Genomic DNA, 20,447 nt, shown 5'->3' on the forward strand with positions numbered 1-20,447 from the left:
AAATGCAGTGCAAGAATGTTCGTCAAACAAAGTTCATAACACTACTACTAAACAGCATAGCCATTTTTGGATGCCAAATAAAACAACAAACAAAAGCAGTGCAGATCTGTTTGTTAGGTGGAGTTCCAAACACAACAGGTTAAGAAGCAGAGAAGTAACCAACTAAATAATAGTGCACAAAAACAACAGATAAGAACAGCAGCAGAACAATACAAGTAGTTAGTCTCAGCTCCCAGAAGGAAACAAATAAGCAGAAAGTGGGACTGAAAAGAGAAATTACCCAATAGCAAAAAAGCCTTTTCCAAGGAAACACCAAATAACCAATAAAAAGCTACTGGGTGGGATGAAAGCCCATGAACTGATTACAGCACCTCTTGAGCAGACAGCACATGCACTGCCTGGGTTCAACCTAAAAAAAGAGACTGGGCACAAACATGATTATGGAAGACTTATTTTATAACTTTTAGATAATGCCAGAGCCCACCCATACCAGGAAGGGGTAGGCACCTACACTCCAAGCTTACGTTCTTTTGTGTATCTGTTAACGTGTTTGTTACCTATTCACTGAGAAGGACGCAACTGTATCACGTAGTTATAGGTTATAACAAGGACAGAAAAGTGGCACCTTGTTACAGACTAGCAAGTAAAAAAGAAAAAAATTGAAATGATCGACTAAATCCACCTACTGAAAAGAAATGTTGATACTTCACAGTCCATTACTCACACAACAGCCATGCAAACTATAACTTACACAACAAATGCAATGCTTAGGACCTCACAAAAATAAGACCAATATTTAACAGCACATGAAATCACAACAATACATAACAATGTACACTTAAAAAATTATTAATGCCATATTAATTGCTGTCTCATAAATAGTGTAAATGCTAATATGAGGTGAAAACTGATGTATAGCATACCTTTTGCAGTTGCATTAGTTACATTTAGGATGAGGTCATGTGCATTTTGACGTGCAAGTTAGGGATTGTGATCTGGATTTTCAGTTTTAATTAATAACTGTCCTTCAAGTGTGATTTTTAGGTGAATTTCAGTAGTTCTTTTTTAACATATTTTAAGGTGATATGAGAAAGTGTCATTTCCAGAAGCAGTCCATATTTCAGTTCAGCCCTGCTTGCCCTCAATGCTGAGGAATGTCTGGTGACTCAATTTACAGGATGCCTAATTTCATCTGCCAGTCCCCATGCCCACAGTCAGTGGGGTTCCTAACACATTTGGTTCATGGTCCTGTTTTTCAGACTGACAATCACACCACTTGTTGTTACGAAAGTGCTGCCATTTGTGGCGTCTCTACTGCAAGGGTGAGGAGTTGATGTATTTCTATACCTGGATGACTTGACAGTTTAAGGTGTATTCCAGTGGCGTAACAACGGCCCACACAGCCCCCACAGTGCGGGGGGTGCTGAGTTCCAGGGTGCCGCCACATCATAGAACACTGCACACAGGTGGCTGAGTCCAAGGGGGAGGGGGCCACTCCAGGTACTTTGCGGGGAGCCCCCTCACGTTTCACTACCCCACTGGTGTAGTCCTTAGCAATGATCAGACAAGATGGTCAGCACAGTCACCGTTCACCCGGACTAGACTGTCAAAGCTCCAAAGTTTCACCTCACTAACACAGTTCATTTTCGTACGAGTGGTGCTTGAGATGACCCTTGTGAAGGCTTTTGCTCCTTCTCAGAGAAATGGGGATATCTGGCGGATGATTCAAATCTTTCCTACACAGATTATGGTTTTGCACATCTTACATCTCCCTGGTGTCATGACCTTAAAGATCTTGTTGGTGCATCATATTAAGGTGACTGATGAGAGTGCTACAGTGGTGCCTGAGAATACAGTAGCTGCAAAATCAAGGCAACCTCTTGGCTCAGGTATAGATCTTCCACGGGGTTCATCTGGATTTCAACTGATGGATGGGCCACAGCAGTTTTTGTTGGGTCACACCACAGGCCCTGATTACTGTGGTCATAGATGCCTTCTCAATTGGGGAGAGTGCCCATCTGGACGGCATGACGACCAAGGCTTTTGTGTCCCTGTCAGAGCAACGTCTGCATAAAAACATGCTGCAACTGCAGCCGGTCCATCATGCCATGAAGGCATTTATCCCTTCCATATGGGGAAGCACTTCAGATTCTGTCCGATACCATCACCACCTTCTATTAGAACAACAGACAAGGAGGTGTGGTGTCATGGTCCCTGTCATTGGAGGTGATTCACCTGTGGCAGTGGAGTAATAAGGGTGAATTGTCCCAATAATTGCTCACCTTACAGGTTCCATCATTATGAGAGTGGATGATCATTGCAGGACCACAAATGGGAGCTAAACCCCAGCGTGACGGAGGTGATTTTCTCCAGAGTGGGGTGTCTGTATGTGGAGCACTGCCCAGAACGGAAATGGCAATGGTTTTGTGCCGGACTGTTACCTCTGAATGGTTCTCTGAGAGATGCGTTCAGGTTAATTTTGTATGCATTCCAACAATTTTGCTTCTGTTGAATGTCCTGCACAAGGTGTATCACTCCATTCTGAACAAGGAAGATCTGCCTCTTGATGACACTGAACATCCTTTTCCTTGCATGCACACAGTGACCCTACTGTCATAGCTGGATAGTCAGGTCCTCAGTCCTGATCCCATAATGCTGTGCCAGCACTTGTGAAGATTGAACAGCATCTTCTAAAGTCCTTTTTTCTCCCTGTTGATATTGAGAATGTTACCTTGGCTGCAAGAAAACACAAAAAATCCACTTAGGAGAATCGGTCAAACACATTTTTTTAGTGGGACAAGCAGAAAGGCCTTAATGACTTTGAGTATCGCCTTTCTGATAACCTATGATGCACTCGTGTCCGGCAGGTCTGGCAATGGTTAAAAGCTATTAGGCTGCTATGTCTGTTCTATTAATTGCCCCCCCCCCCAAGCGATTTGATTCTTATTTTGACTTTTATTTGGCCTACCCCATTCAAACAATGCACAGTGGCAAGGTTCAAATTCTTACTCTGACAACTGTATTGTAGTGGCAGTAACCTCCCCCCGTACGGTCATAACTTCAGGCCCAATCAAATTGTCTACTGTCACAGCCTTCTATCTGTTTAATGTTTTTTTTTTTTTAACCTAAGCGGGTAACTGCCTTTCACATGGCCAGTCCTATACAATTTATCTTTCTCCTCTCCTTCTCATCGTACTATTAAGGAGGGGCAGCTGTGTAGATTTTAACCTTGATGTGCTGTATCTTCTGACATCTATCACACTCAGCTGGACTGAGAATGTGATTAGCTTTTCACTGAATCTAAAAAGGGCAAGGCAGTGACCGGAGCACAGACTCACAATTGGTCATCCTTGGTATCAAGATCTGCTACGCCTTGACCAAGGAAGACCCTCCTGAGTGCATTCATGCCCATTCTGCTGGGGCTATGGCTGCATCTACTCACTCACCACAGGTGTCTCAGTTGATTACCCAGAGGCCACTTGGTCATCCTTTTTCTGATCACTTTTGCTGATCACTACTGCCTCATGGCCAAAGCACACAGTGATGGGTACTTTGCTTGAGGTGTGTTGCAGGACTGTCTTGGATAGTCAGCATGACTCAGTCCCACCTCCTGGAAGGTATAACTTTGGAACTCCATAAAGTAAGGAACCTGCAGAAAGATGTATTCATGAGAAGAAAGTTACCTTTACTAATGATATTTCTCCTGGATACATATTCTTACCACTGATTCCTCACCAGCCTCCCTCTACACCTGTGAGATAGTGCCGTGATTAATAGGATCCCAGGGTCTAGCAGCATATTATGTGCTGTTTGTTGTTTTTATTGTTTTACTTGTGGTTCTTTTCTGCACGCCTCAATGGGTTGCTGAAAAAGTTTCGGAAATTGACACCAGTGGATGCCAGATATACCCTGGAGTCATCAAGGCCACATGTGGAGTCACAGCTGACGCTTTGTTACCAATTGGCAGCACTGGATAGAGAATATAGGGCACATTTTTCTAGAGCAGTCTGAAACCTGCAAAGGGTACTTCATGAGGTGAGGAATCCGCAGGAAGATTATGCATTTACCAGAAATATCGAAGCTGATGATATGTAACTTTGTCTAATGGGTTATAATAAGTTTCCAGGTGATTTGTGGTTTCAGCAGTTGTGAAGTTTTTCTTAGTTTGTTGAGGCCTAGTTCCTGGCATTTTATTTTAAATTATTATTTTGTAATTAGATTCACTGTTGGGCAGGGCAGACCCACAGGACTCTTTGTGGGTTTTTCTGCCCCCAAACATATCAAAGCAACTGCCCACTTGCCTACAAAGCCAGTCTAAAATACACGTTGTGTTATCTTTGTTGTGTACTAAACAGAGAGTCTGTTTTCTCAAATTACAAAGGTGCATTCCGTTAGCTAATGTGATAGGTTGGGTGCAGCTAGTTGGTGGCATTGGTGAGCCGGTGGCCTGATGAAGAAGGTGTGAGCCTGTTTAAAGCCCTTTGTGAGACGTTCCTCCCCCCCCCCCCCCCTCCCCCCATGGCATGTAATTAAGAAATAATTAGAATATAATTAGAATAACTTTTCTGTTAGAGGAGCATTAACATTAGGGACAAAAAATAACCTTCACATATTAGTTGGTTACCCTAAATTTGATGTAGTGACCAGCAAATTTTCATGGCTCAGTTTTTGCAATAGTCTGAGCTTGGCGGATAGGCTCTTACGGACGTTCAGGTTGTTTGCCATGATTCCAGTGGATTTCTGTTGTATGATAACTAGAATGTGCTGCAGTGTTTACATTGTCTGTCAGGAACTGAGGATTTGGGAAGAGCTATACCTTGGTATGAGTTAAACCCCAATATACATTGTGGATTTATGGGAAGGACATTAAGAAAGCAAATTCATAGGAGTATTTGAGACACTTCATTTGAACAACTCATAATCAGTAGGTACATATTCAAGGCCAAGTGAGCTGAATTTTTGTGGGAAGACATTGAATCTGTCGATTGATGCTTAGAGAACAAAGACAATGGCAGCTTTGCTTCATGGAGCACCATCTTAGTTTCTGGATGCTTATCAGAGGGTAGACAAGCTGGAAAGTAAAAAGTGGCTGAGCACCTTGTGTAAGGCAGTAGCAATTCTGCTAACATTCACTTGTTCAGGCTTCAGTGAGCTTTAGAAGCAAGTGTGTCCAAGAAATAAGTGGCTTCAGTGATCAGAAATGCAGAAATGGTGGTAAAAGGCCTAAGGAGTCAGAGTATGTCCTTCATCTTAGAAGATCATGCTCTTCCCAAAGTGTTGGGGATATTAGTTCCAGACTAAGGCAGTTGATATTGAAAAACCTTTGACTTCAAATCTCGACCATTTGAAACTGAGAATTTGAACACTGTGCACACAAGAACATAATGAACTAATAGATATACATCACTTGAATCAACTTGTTACAGAAGAATTAGGTTCAAAATACAGAGGTTTGTGAATGAGGCAAAAAGATTTAACTTGATTCATTGATTTACCAGCAGCCAATGTAAAGATTTCAAAGGCAGTGTTATGCACTGCGCTTGCTGAAGGCTCTGGATTATCATATTTAGGATACTAAAGAGGGTAGTGTTGCAGTAGTCCAGTCTGGCAGTATAGATTATAAACATGTAAGGAAAACTGAACTACTGTAGCACCTTCTTCGACAACATAGGTGTAAAAACAGGTGCTTACTATTCAGCTTATTTGATAATTCAACACAGAAATCAGTATCTTATACCTCATCGATGATACCCTCTCAACCACAGATGGAAATAACCCCTGCCTTCTCATATTGCTGGTTCCCTCAGCTGCCTTTAACACTTGACTAGCCCACTCTCGTACGCACCCTGAAGTCTCAAATTGGATTCACCAGCAAGGTCCTTCACTGGTTTCCAACCGTCACCAGGTTGTGCACATCCAGGTCACAAAAGATCCCTATCATCTGTGAAGTCCTCTAAGGCTCCATACTGTCTCATGTCATCTTCAACCTATAAATGGAACTGATTGGTGCCGTATTCCGCAATAGCATCAAGATTCACCAATATGCTGATGATTCACAACTCTATTTGAAATCCTCCTCTGCTTCAGACAGCCAACATTTCAAACACTACTTGCACATCATCAAAACCTGGAAATCCTGCACCTACCTGATGTTCAACCCAGTCAAGACAGAATTCCGATTTGCCTAGAACTATAAATACAATACAGTACAAACCTGGTTCAGTGATATGAGCCTTCACAGCTTCAAAACCCAACTTTCACGAAAGCCAAGTCACTTAGATTCACCTTAGACAACACCCTCAACCTCAAGGAACACATTGCCAAAAAAAAACTCAAACACTGCCTGGTACCATCTTTGTTCTTTAAAGAAAGTCAAACTTTTTTTCCAAAACGAGTCTTAAGAACTGTTGGTAAAAAAAAAAAAAAAAAAAAAAACAACTAGACTGTAGCCTGAGTACAACACCAAACGTGGCAGCTGCAGGAGGTTTAGACTGACTCGAGAAGGGGAGCAGTTAAATACTGCAAACAAGAGAAAGGGGGTGTTGGAGAGCAAAGTGGAACTAAGGTTAAAGTGCAGATGTAAGTGCAGCAGTAAAGAGACATCTGTTGCTCATACTCATAGAAATTCTATAAAAACATACAAGATAAAGGTAAGCAGTTCATCAGAATCATGCATCCATTTATAATTGACAATTAAAATGCAGAGGCTCGAAAGCCTCCTTTTCCTGGTTGCAAGAAAGCACTAGAAGTAAACTTTTTAACCAGATTTGGGGAGAATCAGGAAAACAGTAATAAGACCGCACCTTTTAGCAGTGGCATTTTATAGTTCCGAAAGAATTAAAGATCAAAATTATTGATGCCTTCGTCTGAGCAAGCATTGGTAAAGCCAGCATGTCTGCCTGTGGAAACCAGTGTGGAGTTACCTAGGGGATTGTTTTCAGTGTACAGGGACTGTGTGAACACAGCCAGCGGGGCTGCGGTCTTCTGATGTGAAGTCCATTTCATGATGAAAGAAGCTACAAATGCTGCTAACAGATCTCTGTATGTGCAGTAATTTAGTACTTTGCTTCATCAGCAGGCAAAGCCATAATCTAAAGTCAGTGGCACAGTGTACTTAGCTAGTAAATACAGAGGCCCTGTGTTAATCACAATAGTGTCCTCACAACAGACTGCTAAACCTGTCTGTTGCCATGTGCTAAAAAGAGTGAAAGAAACAGAAGAGGACAACCACATATATTTAAGCTTTCTTCATAATTATGTTTCAAGTACATAGTTATACTTTAGATAAACTTGACAGAAGATGTTCAACTAGAGGTTCAAAATGCCTTTTTAAGTAAAACAATCGCTCAGTCGGTACAGTTCCTCTTTACTTGACTTGAGGTATGGGTTACTGCCAATGGAATCCCATTGTGAATATAAATTGGCACTAAAGGCCACTAACAACCACTGTTAAGTAGTGAAGCATGCTTGGATACCTCCAGAGTGTTTAGCCCCGTAATAGATCAGCCACACATTGAGAAGGCATTGCAATTGATTATCCGATACATTAGAAATAGTGGAAGAGAAGCAGATTATAGTAGATTTCTGAAACAGAAATCAATGTCAGTCTACTAAGTTGTGTAACCCTTTGATAAGCGGTTAAGAACGTTTTTCGATTGCACTTCTATTTTAAATGCTGTGTGCGACTGGATGTTGTACATGCATTTCATTTTACTGGTGTCATTGCGCATTTGTCATGTAGTTCAGGGTAGTTTATTGAACATTATCATATTTGGTGAGGCAGCGAGTAGTGCGGTTTGATCAACCTCTGTTTTTTTTTTCCAGTTTACAAGTGGGATCCGCAGAGCCCAAGGATCAAAGAAGTGACACTGAATCCATGGAGCGAATGAGTCTTGGCAGCTACAAATCCGACTCAAGGAGGAGCTCCCCAGTTTCTTCCAGGTTGACCAACCCTTTAGATCTTTTGGTTTATGAATCTGTCTTTACGTTCTAGTTACTTGCTGAAAGAGAAAATGCATTTTAAAAAAACATAGTTGTCCACCTGCTGTACTTAAAGCAGCACACACTTTTGTATTCTGACTTAATTATTTATGTAGTCAGTTCTAGTTTTAATCTTTGGTCATTTTCATCAGATCTGTTCATTTAAAATTTTCAAGTATAGCTACTCTGACTTTATTCCTAGAGATGCTTACGTTTGCAGTGTGCATAATTCTGTATTCAGTACTTTCCTACTTAAGCATTTTAGACAAACAGCAGATGTTAACGATTTCCTTTACCTAACCCATCATTGTCCTACAAACTACTTTATTTTGTGGACTGAGTCATGCGACTGCCCTGCCAGTCTGGGCTGAAGCATCTGCAACACTGGGGTCGCCTGATATAATTTTATAAAATCCTACTGGTTAACCTTTCTGTCAGCTCACTGAGCAGCTGCTATAGTTGTTGTCTGTCGGGATATTTTTCTTGACTTTAATCATCTCCTTGCCAGGTTATTTTTAGAATTGTTTTAAGATTGCAAAACAGAGAGTTCTTTTTTACAGTCTGTGTGTTAAACTAGCCATCTAAACCTGAAATGGCTTTCTACATACACACCCATCTACTTCTCATTGTTATGTTAAGGCAACATAGCACTACCCAGTTGCATGACCATGAGCCATTTTTAAGCTGTTAAAGCCAAAGCCAGTCCTCATGTCCTGACTCATTCCTTTACGCGAGTTGTGCATACATTACAGCATGACTGGACTGGTGCTGCTTCCATAACTGTTAAAACAGAGCTTTGGACTTCTGTGCCACACTGCTGACTCCCCTCACCAAGCAGTAAAGAAGCATTCTTCTCTCGCATGAGCTAGGAACCGAAGTCTGTTGACCCCATTGACTCCTGAGAGTTCTATTTAGGAGTAAAGTCTAGCTTCCTGTGTAAGTTCTCTCTGTCAGTCTGAAAAAACTTATCCATACCCTGACTGCTCTACTGCTCCTGTGCTGACTCATGTTCCAACTATTCACAATAAGTTGTTTTGAGGGAGAGGCCACTGAGTCAGTAAGCATCAAGGCTCATGATTAAAATAGCGATGGTACTGAAATGTGATTGCCCTTATCAAATCCTTCCCATCATGCAGATGTCACTGGCACTTTTATTGGTCTCCAGCATGAGGTGCTCCAGACCCGTAGCATGTGACCGTTCCATTGCTCATGCTGCTTCATGTCTCCGGGTACAGTGCCTCTGGCCACACTTTCCAGCACAGCTCCAGAGTCAGGGTCCCTTCATAACTCCGCTTCTACTAAACCCCGAGCACACAACTGCTTCTGAATTCTCTGCTTACCATTCCTCCCTGAGGGTGGCTTCTATAGCAGACAAGTCAGACTTGTCTGATCAGGCTTTACCAGGAGAAGCAAAGCCTCTGCCATCCCAGCCCTGCCTGAATTCAAGTTCTACTTTGCCTCCAAGTTGCCTTCACCCTTAGCTTATATTATTTCCAGCAAGAGTAGAGTTCCATGAATACTACTGCCCTATTTCCCCTTTAGTCTGTTACCAACGGAGCAAGTCACAGTGACTCAAGTGAAGCTAGCTTGTCCTGGGGACCTGTCTTCCTACCTTGCCTATCACTGCTTGTTTGGTCCTGACTGCTACCTCCAGCACCACATCCAGAAGCTGCAGCAAGGCTGCTGTGAATGGGTGAGGCCATGATTAATCTTTTTCCAAGTCATTTTCCCTGCATGTTGCCTCACTTTGAGAACTTTATACTAATCCAGATGCTGATCCTGATGATATAACCTGCGGAGAACATGAAGATCTTCATCTCAGTGCTAAAACACAGTACTTCTCCATGCTAAGGATCCCCTGTCTATTGTAACATTGATGCCCTCAGTGGAAAGTTAGGGCATTCTAACTCTGGTTACAGCTTTTACTTGCCTAGGCCATTAAGGAAGCTCAGGAGGGTGCCACATTACTTACTAAGTATCTCAAACAATTTGTACAATTACTTAAGGTTCTGAAAAGACAGTCTTTATCTCTTTGAACACCTGCTCAGTCTGTTTTGATGTTTGAAACTCTCACGGACAATCCTTCATCCTCTTACATGGACAAAAAGGTGAAATATCTTGAATCCTACAGGAAGAAAAGCAGAGCTGTCTGGTCTCAGAGCAGTGCCGATCCAGTTGTGGCTATATTTCTCTCTCTCATTTCATCAGTACAACTCCTTAATCCAAGACCATGCATAGACAGAACAGAGGTATATGTTTAGCCTGGACAATGGGATAGCTGAGATATAAATGCTTATGCTCCCTGACCTCATTGTGGATGCTTCAAGGAACATGACAATAGGTCTATCTATGCATCAGTGGCATGTTTCTGGTATTCTGATCTTTAAATTGGACAAGAAGAAGAAATTAATTAATCTCCGTGTTAATGTGAAGAACAGGTTTAATGCATCTATCTGCACTTGCATGGCCACATTACAGAGTTCCATTTAAGTAGTACTGGCATATCTACAAATCTTCTAGACAGCTAAGGTGTTCCGTTCTTTCAAGATCAGAGATTCATTTAACTTTAATTATCAGCAACTACCATTGTCTTGAGTGTCTTGTTCCGAAGTCCAAGAAACACTTGCAGGTCAAGTGCTTCTGCAGAAGAACAAGCTTGTCCCCATCTTCTACAGAGATAAAGAAGTCTCAGTGGCTTCACCTCAGTTCCACTGCCATCTGACAGTGCACTATCATACTGATTGCTTCACATTGACTCACCAAGCTTGGTGATTGAGTCCTGTCTCCTGCTTTAGAAGAAGCACATACACCACCTTCCAAAAAGGGTTGTTGTTTCTGTGAAGGGATGCAAGATGCTTAACAACTTTCTGTTATTTTTCACCTTGAGTACCAGGATTCTGACGATAGCATTGGCACACCTTGGTCTCAGAAAAAACACTAAATGTCCTGACATCTGGCAGGAAGACCTCCTCTGAGGTTAATACTGGATCAGGCGTCTAAGATTATTTTATTTGCTTTGCCAAATATGATCAATATACTCACTATTTGTAGTTGATGTCATGATTTTGTTTTTAACTATATCTTGCTAAATTAAGTTAGTGTGTTGCACCTGCAAGACCACCCTCGTATCAAATGTGACCTGTTGACAAATACCTGCGAAATCTTCCAGCACCAGCAAGATTATTAAACAAAGAACATGGATTTGAAACACCCATTTCCTCTGGCGAGATGCACCATGTTCCATGTAAGACCATACCCTCACTCACTGCACCTGCCTGCAAGAGGATCTCTGTACTTATTTGAAAAGCATTCAGTGTTGCAATCTACAAATTTAAAGGGACCTGCTCCTTCAAACAGCCAGCCTGCCTTTCACTAATGCGCTGCTTCTATGGCAGGTGTAAGAGCACGGCTGCCTGGGGGCAACGTATTAACTGTAACAGTGCTCATTGGCCCAGTCTAAGCCCAGCGTACCCAGTTCAGCACTGGAGTGCACATCTTACTTTATACAGCCCTAGGTGTGCACCTGCCATAGAGATATACAGAGCAGGTACATGGTATACAAGAAATGCACTCTATGGAAATTATGTCCTTTAAGCTTCCTTCCAAAGTAAATCACAGTTTGGCCAGGAAGCTGTTCGTTCGTAGCCTGATTGTTTTACATAAGCTGTATGATGTTGCCTGCTGCTCTTCACTTTTCTGTTCAGTGATGCGGAATATACTCATGTATTGATAATAACAAAAGAGCCCGGATGTAGGAGTAGGATATAGTTGCCTTTATGGTGACTCCGTTACTCCTACTCTATAGCATTGGCCCAATCGTCCATGCCTCAATGCCCTGCTGCAAACCTCTCAGTCATTGGCCAACACACACCTTGAGTGGCTTTTTTTTTTTTTTTTTTTTTTTTTTTTTTTTTTTTACAAGAATGAATCTGATAAAGTCAGATATGCATGCATTAATTGGGGTGTCAGTTTTTGGCATACATGGTTGCATTGTACTAGACATCATTTGTTTTTTTTACGGATATGCAAGCAATTTTTGGGCATACCACTCAGTGGAACCCTGTACAAATGTTAATAGTGGGAACGTCCATGGACCATGAATAATGGAATTACAGTAAAGGATACTATATGCTTGTAGCTTATTTCTGTAAATCTGTATTCTGACATAAAACCATTCTAGGAGAAGGGGAATACCTGCCTGCTGCAAGATAACCTCATAATCCTTAGTATAACGTTCGATTTCTGTTCCTAGCCTGCCTTCAGTCTCTATGGCCATGTCTTGTTCAAGATTTGAGAGGAGCCTGTTTGCTGCTCTGCTGAACAAGGATGTGTTTGCATGTCTCTGCTGACAAACTGCTTGCTTGATGGCACTTACTACATTCACATGTCCAGTCAAAAGCTTCCCTGGGGAAGGTGCTTACCATGAGAACAATAAGCTAAGTTGACTGGATGCTGAAAACCCAATTCTGATCATACTAACTTGGGCCTGAAGGATCCTGTGAAGCCACAAGGAGCTCTTGTGATTGGTGAGGTATTGGAAAGGATATAGAAGGCCAGTGTGATTGTGGATTGCCCTTAACTCCAAGAGGGCTATGCGCTGTGGATATTGCCTGGAAGTCTCTGAAGATTGCTGTAACTTTGAAAACATTTTGCAACTTTTATTTTGTCCTCCTGTGTGAAACAATATGCATCAACTCAAAGCAGCTGACTGCTCATGACTCGTCTGCCATGTGTGAAGGATAATTGTTGCTGGTTGGTTCTCCGTCACAAACAATCTGTTTGCTGCTGCCCACAGGTGGATATTCTAGATAAATGGGCTATGTTTTTGGTTGCCTAATCTTTCCTCATTTCTGATTTTGTATGTTTTTAACATATTTGGTATCGCTATATCTTCTTTGTCTTTCATTTTTTTCCCATTTTTTATTATTTCTCTTAGTAAAGTGTACCTTTTTTAACTAAACTTGGGTTACACCCTTAAGTTATTTATTTATTATCTGCAATTTTCTTTGGTGTTAATGTTACACTAAATATCTCCTGCTTTTTCTCTGAATATTGCTTGATGATGACGGGTGTGAAACATAAGCAAAGGGACTACCAGGAGTTTGTTTGCCTCTATGGGCTGGACTGTGAGGTCCAGGACAATTTACCACTTCTCTGGTAGATGTTGAGTTTGCAGTCACAGTAGAACAACTAGTCACACTAGTACAACTTCGTTTTATATGTTAAGATTGATACGTGGGTAAATCGCATTGCCACAGGACAAATACCGTGTGAAACTGGGATATGGTGAACCAGTTGCCAAGCAGAAGCTCATTTAAACATCAGCAATTATTTGATGTGATACAAAGCACATCATCTTAGGTATACATGTGATGTCCCGTTTCTCCTGCATGCCTCTGTCTTACCTCAGTCAGTATGTGATGAACAAGCAGTTATACCTCCCACTAAAGCAAAGAGATTGTGGTTTTGTGCTTTTGCTGATGAACCCTGTTCATCAGCATTGAATGTAGAGCAGACCACATTGTTCAAACTCTAAAATAATGTATACTGAGTTATACTAACGGCATATATGTCTTCAGCTTGTCAAGTGAAGAATATGCATTTTACAAAATACTGGAAGTTTATTTTTAATGATAACGGTTTCTAATGACTACACTCACATCTCACCCACACTTTCAGCCCTCCGATGAGGACTGTAACGCTGAACTAGTTCAGGACTTAGCTAGATTATGCTTGGTGATGGCCAGGAGGGGAAGGGGTTGTGGCATCTGGTTGGTTGTTATTAGCAAGGTCATTTTGTGGTTCTGTGTGGTTATTTGTACACAAAGCAAATATAATTCATCTTGGACTAATATTTGCTGGCAAACCAGAATAGTTACTTTCAGGTGGGTGGTAGGTATGCAATGCAGCGATAGAAACCTTATGTTGTGTAAGTGGCAAATATATATGGTTGTGTTATGTTTCCTTGGAGCCCAGGGTTGATACCTGCAACCAAAAGACAGGCAACCTAAATTGACATTTCGCTTCCAATTGCTTTCCAGAATACACTGCACATGGTTTATCACATGTAAATACCCTAAATCCATAGAAAATATAGATATACCTGGTACCCCAGTGCTCACATGACCCAGAGGAGCAAAGTTGGGGTTCACACCCTTGCCATCATTTATTCCTGTTGAGGTACAGTGGAGGAAATTACAATTTTTGGGGGGAAATGGGTAAATATCTGACAAACCTCATGTAAAGCTTGTTATTTTGGTCAGCCAGTCAGGGCAAGTGAGGGCTAGCTTTCTTGAATAGATTCCTTAGGTCATGCAGAATTAGAAAATATTTATTTTGCGTACTTTTCTTATAGTTTGGAGTTTGATATGTTCTCAAATGAGCAGTACACCACAGTGATTCTGTTACACTTTAGTGATCTCCCCTAATATTACATGTGTACAGACTGTATTTCCCTACATATACTTGGAATTGCCAGCTCCAGGCATCGAGAGAAACATTTATTTGCTTTGTGTTTGAGGATTTATGTTTTTCTAGTTGAGAAATAGAACCTAACAAATGGGCAAATGTGTTGAAAAAAATGAACATATTTCCGCATTTTCCAATATTGATGCAGGACCCATAAACACTCCTGAATTTGTCAAACATAAAGGTTGTATGAGTGTACAAGGAGGCCAAAGAGGAACATGTGTTTAAACAACCCAGTGAATATATATATATATATATATATATATATATATTTTTTTTTTTTAAACATTGACACTGAAGTGCACAAACATATCAGCAGTGAGAACATTAAGGATTGAATGGGTCTAGGACAAAAATGTCGGAATTGCAACCCTTACTGGATTTGCCGTGGATTAGGCAACTATAGGTTGATGAAACAAAAATTAACATGGACATTAGGGATACATCAGCTAGTGCTTAATTTCTTGTTCATACTCATTGAGGAAAGTAATAGCTATATCTGCATGAAGAGGTAATATTCTCAAATTAAACAGTCTTATATGTCACTGCTGGGATGCTTTCATTTTACATTGATTAGTACTTCAGTTGGTCAAGTCTTAGATATTCATTTTTTGATACTCATTAAAGCCAATGAACCACAAGTCACTGAAATTATAAATGTGCAAGTTATTCAATCACAATAAGGACCCTTTGTTAATTCAGTATTGTTGTTAGCAGGTCACGAATAAAGAAAGACAGGATTCAGTTTGGCAAGTAATATGAGCATTTATGAATAACGGCCGGGAGGACAGCACAGCTCTAAGTCTGAAACTGCCCTCAAAATCATCAACTCAAGCAGCCCTTTTTATATACTTTTGCTACCTTGAATGCATCTTATCACTTGTCATGCATTTTGATTTAAGCGCTCACGTGGTACATTGTGTCACTGCTTTCGTCAGCATAAAGCCGCATTTCTCATGAGAAAGTGTCTAATTACACATTTGCAGAAAAGCGAAGGTTACATATCTATCACGTGCACATTTACTAATAAACAGCAATACCTTTTATCTCACGTTCTAAAGGCTGTCTGTAGCTCCTCCTTTCCTAACTCCAGGCTTGGAACTCTCCCCGACTGTCTGACCTCCCTCACACAGCTGCTGACCTTCTAGCATCAAAGCTTTTACATTCCTGTCCAGAAACTCCCTTTCCTCATTAACGTGGATTTGAAATGCGTGCCTTTCCTGTAACTATATTATTGCAAGCTTCTAGGCCTTTCTACGTGTAGCTGCTTTGTGGATAACTATGCCTTTGTCTCTCTTCTCGGTCTCCTGCACTGGCCTTTTACTTGGATGCCATGAGCACTCAGGGCCTGTATTCCTCTCTGAGCATATATGATTCTGCCCGTTTTCCTCCCAACTCTTGCTTTAACAAAAATGGGCCTTCTCTTTCCAAGTTTTCAGTAACATTCCCCCCTTTAGTTGAACTTTCAACTACTATTCCACCCTCTCTACTACATTCATTCATTTGGATATATATGTGATCCTCATCCTCCTTTATGTCCCTGGCTGCCCTACTAGTGAACATCCCACCTAACTTCTGGCTAACCTTCTTGCAGCATCCTACCACTAACTGGAAAATACAGAACATTAATAACATCACCACAAGTATCGGGAATAACCCCTTAATCAGTCCTGATAACCAGGATGGTATCCATGCAAACCATCCTGAAAACCATCCATCGGGGGCACCACCCTCGTCTGCCATCTTCTTCCGCAAGTTATGTAGAGTCTGTATGGTCTCTGTGATTGTTCCATTGTCTGCATCGTTGGCATGTAAAACAGGCAGTTCCGATCTTGCCACAGACCCCACCCTCCATGGCCGTCATCAAGTCTAGCACATACCTATGTTGCATAAGCATCACTCTCACAGCCTGCATCTCTTCCTTGACTGCATTGAATCCTTCTTCGGTTGCATTAATTGTCTTCATCAGTTCCCATCGTGTTATCTGCAGCCAGCGGGCCGTGGCCTTTGTTTGAACAAAGGGAAAGATGCTCCCAAAGAACAATTGGGCATCATTAAACAACCTGTGCTCTTGTGGAACGTCTTCCCAGGTTGTAGTACCTATATACTCTGCATACCTCTTTTTCCGATGACACAATAAATTTGTTGGACGGCTCATGGGGTGATCATATAACTTTGAGATGTCCACCCCTGGAATCACCAGGGAGGGGGTGTGCACAGTTACTAAGGAACAGAGACCTTTCCATCCGGAAGGAAGTCGCGAATACAGCCATTCTCCGCATTACCAATAATAGTCCATCAGACTGGAGGTGCCCCATTGCATATCAGCATTGTACTCTGTGGTGATGCAACTGATGTTCCTTCCCATGGGGACTGTTCCATTCCCTCTGAAACATAAAAAGAAAACAATTGGTGTTCTGCCTGTTTGGAGAGTTGTTGGTGTTTCCACCCAAGTTAATCTAGATACATTTTCATCCCATATAGCCTGGCACTTCTTCTGGGTGCTATTATCAGTCTGGTTTCCCTTCCAGAGAGAGAGAGCTCTACATCCAAATGTTGCACCGTGGTACCACTGACCATGAACATACACTGATCCATTTACTCGAAAATATGGTCTTTCCTGACAATCTTGGGACATGGGTGAAACTGAGTAATTCTTACAGAAAAGTGTAGATCTTGATATTCCCAGGAATCCCTGTTCTATTATTTTATTCTTCAAATTCCTACTTTTATATTTCATTATTCCCGTCTCAGCCATCCTCCCTAATTTCACCACTAATTCCTTGCGATCTGTCAAGATATTTGTTATATCGGCTAATTCCTCCTCATATTGTGTGGTGTTTACTAGAAATGCTCCCTGTCTTATCTGCAAGGGCTGCATTCGTGCTCTCATCCTGCAAAGGTACAAGTGCAATAAACATCGAGTAATATTTGGAAATACTTCTTTTGATGAATGTAGCCTATCTGTGTCACTAGCATGTGGAATCAAAGAACAAACAAAACATGATTCATTAGTAGTCTGCATGCCTATCTCTGTCATGTGCTGATACCATACATTGTCTAATAAGCTAGTATGAATATTGTGAGATATATTTTAATATTTATATACTTCTCTCTGTAAGCGCTTAGTATACTGACACATTGCCATGCGTGGACTAAGATACCATTGAGAGGTAATTGCTAACATAACAAAGCATGAACAGAAAAACAAAATCGAAATACATAACTGTCCACTAGTAGTGTCGAGTAGAAGTTCTGCTGGCCTCTTTAGGAAGGACGCTGTCCTTCGTCTTTGTCTTGCTGTAAATGTTCCTGTGAAGATGGTGATGTATGACATGAAGCCGGGGACAATCGAACGTCTGATAGGTGTATCCATGGCTTCCTGCCCTCCACCTTCACCGCTGTGGGGGTGCTCTGGGTCACTAAGTAAGGGCCCTCGAACTTGCTGTCTTTCCATCGTCACACAAAATTGCGGATGTACACTTGCTGGCCCACGGATATTGGACTGGTCTGCTGGGCTGCGTTGGTGCACTTCTCTTGTCGTGCCACCTGTTTAGAGAAGAACTTGACAGACTTCAATAACTGAGATAGATAGCTATTCATTTCCTGTCCTAGGACCTCAGCTGTCTTTTGAGCATCTGTTCGGTGTCGAGCTATTGTTAAGGGAGTTGGCATATGCCGTCCTGTTCATAATAATTTCAGATAACTGCGTAATGAACCAGTCTGTCTGTAATGTGGCAAGAAGGTATTCTTTGGCAGTGTGTGCAGGGAGGTGTAGTTGTTCAAGGGCAATATACAGCAGGGCTTGAGGCATCACTGGCTTGCCTGTACTTTCTTGCCTATAGATAAAATCTGTTGGTGACTGTATACACCTTCGCTGCTCCCACAGCTCCCTTTCATAAGGTAGTGCTTGTTCTTGCAATTCGCGTAAATGCAATCGTGCCCCATAAAGGTTTTTTGTAATCAGGTGTGGCTAACACTGGATCATTTGTAATTACTTTTTTTAGCTCCAGGAAGGCTGTTTCCCTGTCATCGGTCCAGTCTACTTTATTTGCGTTTGCGGGGGACACTTTTAAGGCAGTGAGAAGTGGTGCAATTAGGGTGGCATAATCAAATATCAACTGTCTCACATAATTGCAGAGTCCTAAAAACTTCTGCATCTGTTTAGTGGTTGTGGGCTTAGACATATTCCTAATACTCTGTACTCTGTCTGGTGTCATCCTCCTCCCTGTCCTTTCTTTATGTCACTTACTGGTTATCCCCCTGGTGTCTGCACCTGTACTGGCATAGTGACGGACATTGGTGGTACAGTCACGAGTGCCCCTTCTGTACTTGGCTTCTTAAGCTTCTGTTGCACCAACTTCGCTGCGGCCCTTTCTGCTTGCTCTTTTTCTTGTTTTCGCTTAAAATAATGTATTATGTGGGCCTGTATTTCAGGCCACGGCTTAGCTTCTATTCCCACCACTCCATCTAAATTTGCTTGAATGTCAGTGGGAAGGCCTCGCTTTAATACATTATAAAACAAAATTGCATTTCCTCCCGTATTTTCCCAGTTACATCCTACTTCCTTAATCCATCGCTCTTTTTTCCCTGTCTGTTATCTTGTGAGTATTTTAACTATGCCACTAACTTATAACAGTATTGTGTAAGGTCAGTCCTACTCAGTATTACCAGACTTCACATATATTGTTGTAAGACCGTATCTATGGACATCAGCCATGCTTATCGCTAGTCTGTGTAACACTTCTTCTATGGTGATGTCTGGGGTAGGTGAATTTATGGGTGGTCTAAGTGGATTAGTAGCTGAAGCAATGCGTGTTATCACGTTGTCATGTATGTAGATGAGTATTTGTGGTGCTCGGGGTGCGTTGAGCCATTCATTATTTAAAGTAGTGAAGGCACGAATATCTGTGAGGAATGCATCAAGAAGAGCCTCTAATACAAGGGGTGATTGAGTTATTATTTGAAACCTCGGGGTGTTACATGGGCATGGGGGTTGACCGTGAGCCCACTTAAATACTAATTTTAGCTCAAGTGTATCTGTTTCTTGCCACAGAGAATTATTAGCCTCACTCATAGGGATTTATTATCAACTTTTACTTGCTTTGGTGTTATTTATTCGGGCCTCCTGCGTTTTTATTTTCACTAATTACTGCCCCTTCACAGAACTCTTTAAGGGTGTCTATTGGGATGTCAAAAATATGGCAGAGATCTCGCACCCTCTCTTCTTCACTTATATCTGACTGCGTGACAACTGGAGGGGACACCTGCCACTTCTCTATAACCTGACCTTTATAATTGTAAAACACAGTATTATTTTTATCCTCCTTTTTTACTCATTACTCATAAAACGCATTCACTGGTCCCTATTGCGCTTTGCAGGTTTGCAACCAGGGGTCTGACTGTACTCAGACTCTCACTAATATTTCAGCCCTGGTCGCTTCCCCTCAAAGACGCCTTCCAGAGGTTAGTAAATCTGGGAATCTGGTGAACCGGGCGTGTGACTCAATCAGAGCAAAATGTGCACACTTGTTACTCGGTCCACTTCACTATTTCCTACTCTAACCCCTCTGTTCTAACTGGAATATCTGTTAGGCATTCCCAAATGAATGTCTCTTCCAGGGGCTGTCCCCTAGGTAATGCACTACTTTCGTCCAGGGCTGCCCCCTGGGTAATACACTGTTGTCATCCAGGGGCTACCCCCCTAGGTAATACACTACTGTCTTCCAGGGGCTACCCCCCCCCGGGTAATACTCTAAAAGTCTTCCAGGGGCTACTCCCCTGGGTAATACTCTAAAAGTCTTCCAGGGGCTACCCCCCGGGGTAATACTCTAAATGTCTTCCAGGGGCTACCCCCCTGGGTAATACTCTAAAGTCTTCCAGGGGCTACCCCCCTGGGTAATACTCTAAATGTCTTCCAGGGGCTACCCCCCTGGGTAATACTCTAAGTCTTCCAGGGGCTACCCCCCTGGGTAATACTCTAAAAGTCTTCCAGGGGC

The 20,447-nt window shown here is 41.9% G+C and overlaps 1 protein-coding gene across 5 annotated transcripts in view; it reads left to right on the forward strand.

The window, feature by feature from the left end:
* Window positions 1-20,447, forward strand: part of SYTL4 (synaptotagmin like 4) — a 585,230-nt gene that overhangs the window by 404,394 nt on the left and 160,389 nt on the right. For all 5 annotated transcript variants that reach the window (XM_069212747.1, XM_069212740.1, XM_069212773.1 and 2 more), the window contains one exon: window positions 7,825-7,941. In XM_069212747.1, coding sequence (XP_069068848.1) covers window positions 7,825-7,941 — 117 coding nt within the window. The remainder of the gene's footprint in view (window positions 1-7,824; window positions 7,942-20,447) is intronic.

The sequence above is a fragment of the Pleurodeles waltl genome, chromosome 2_1, assembly GCF_031143425.1.
Source record: "Pleurodeles waltl isolate 20211129_DDA chromosome 2_1, aPleWal1.hap1.20221129, whole genome shotgun sequence".
Classification (NCBI taxonomy): Eukaryota; Metazoa; Chordata; class Amphibia; order Caudata; family Salamandridae; genus Pleurodeles; species Pleurodeles waltl.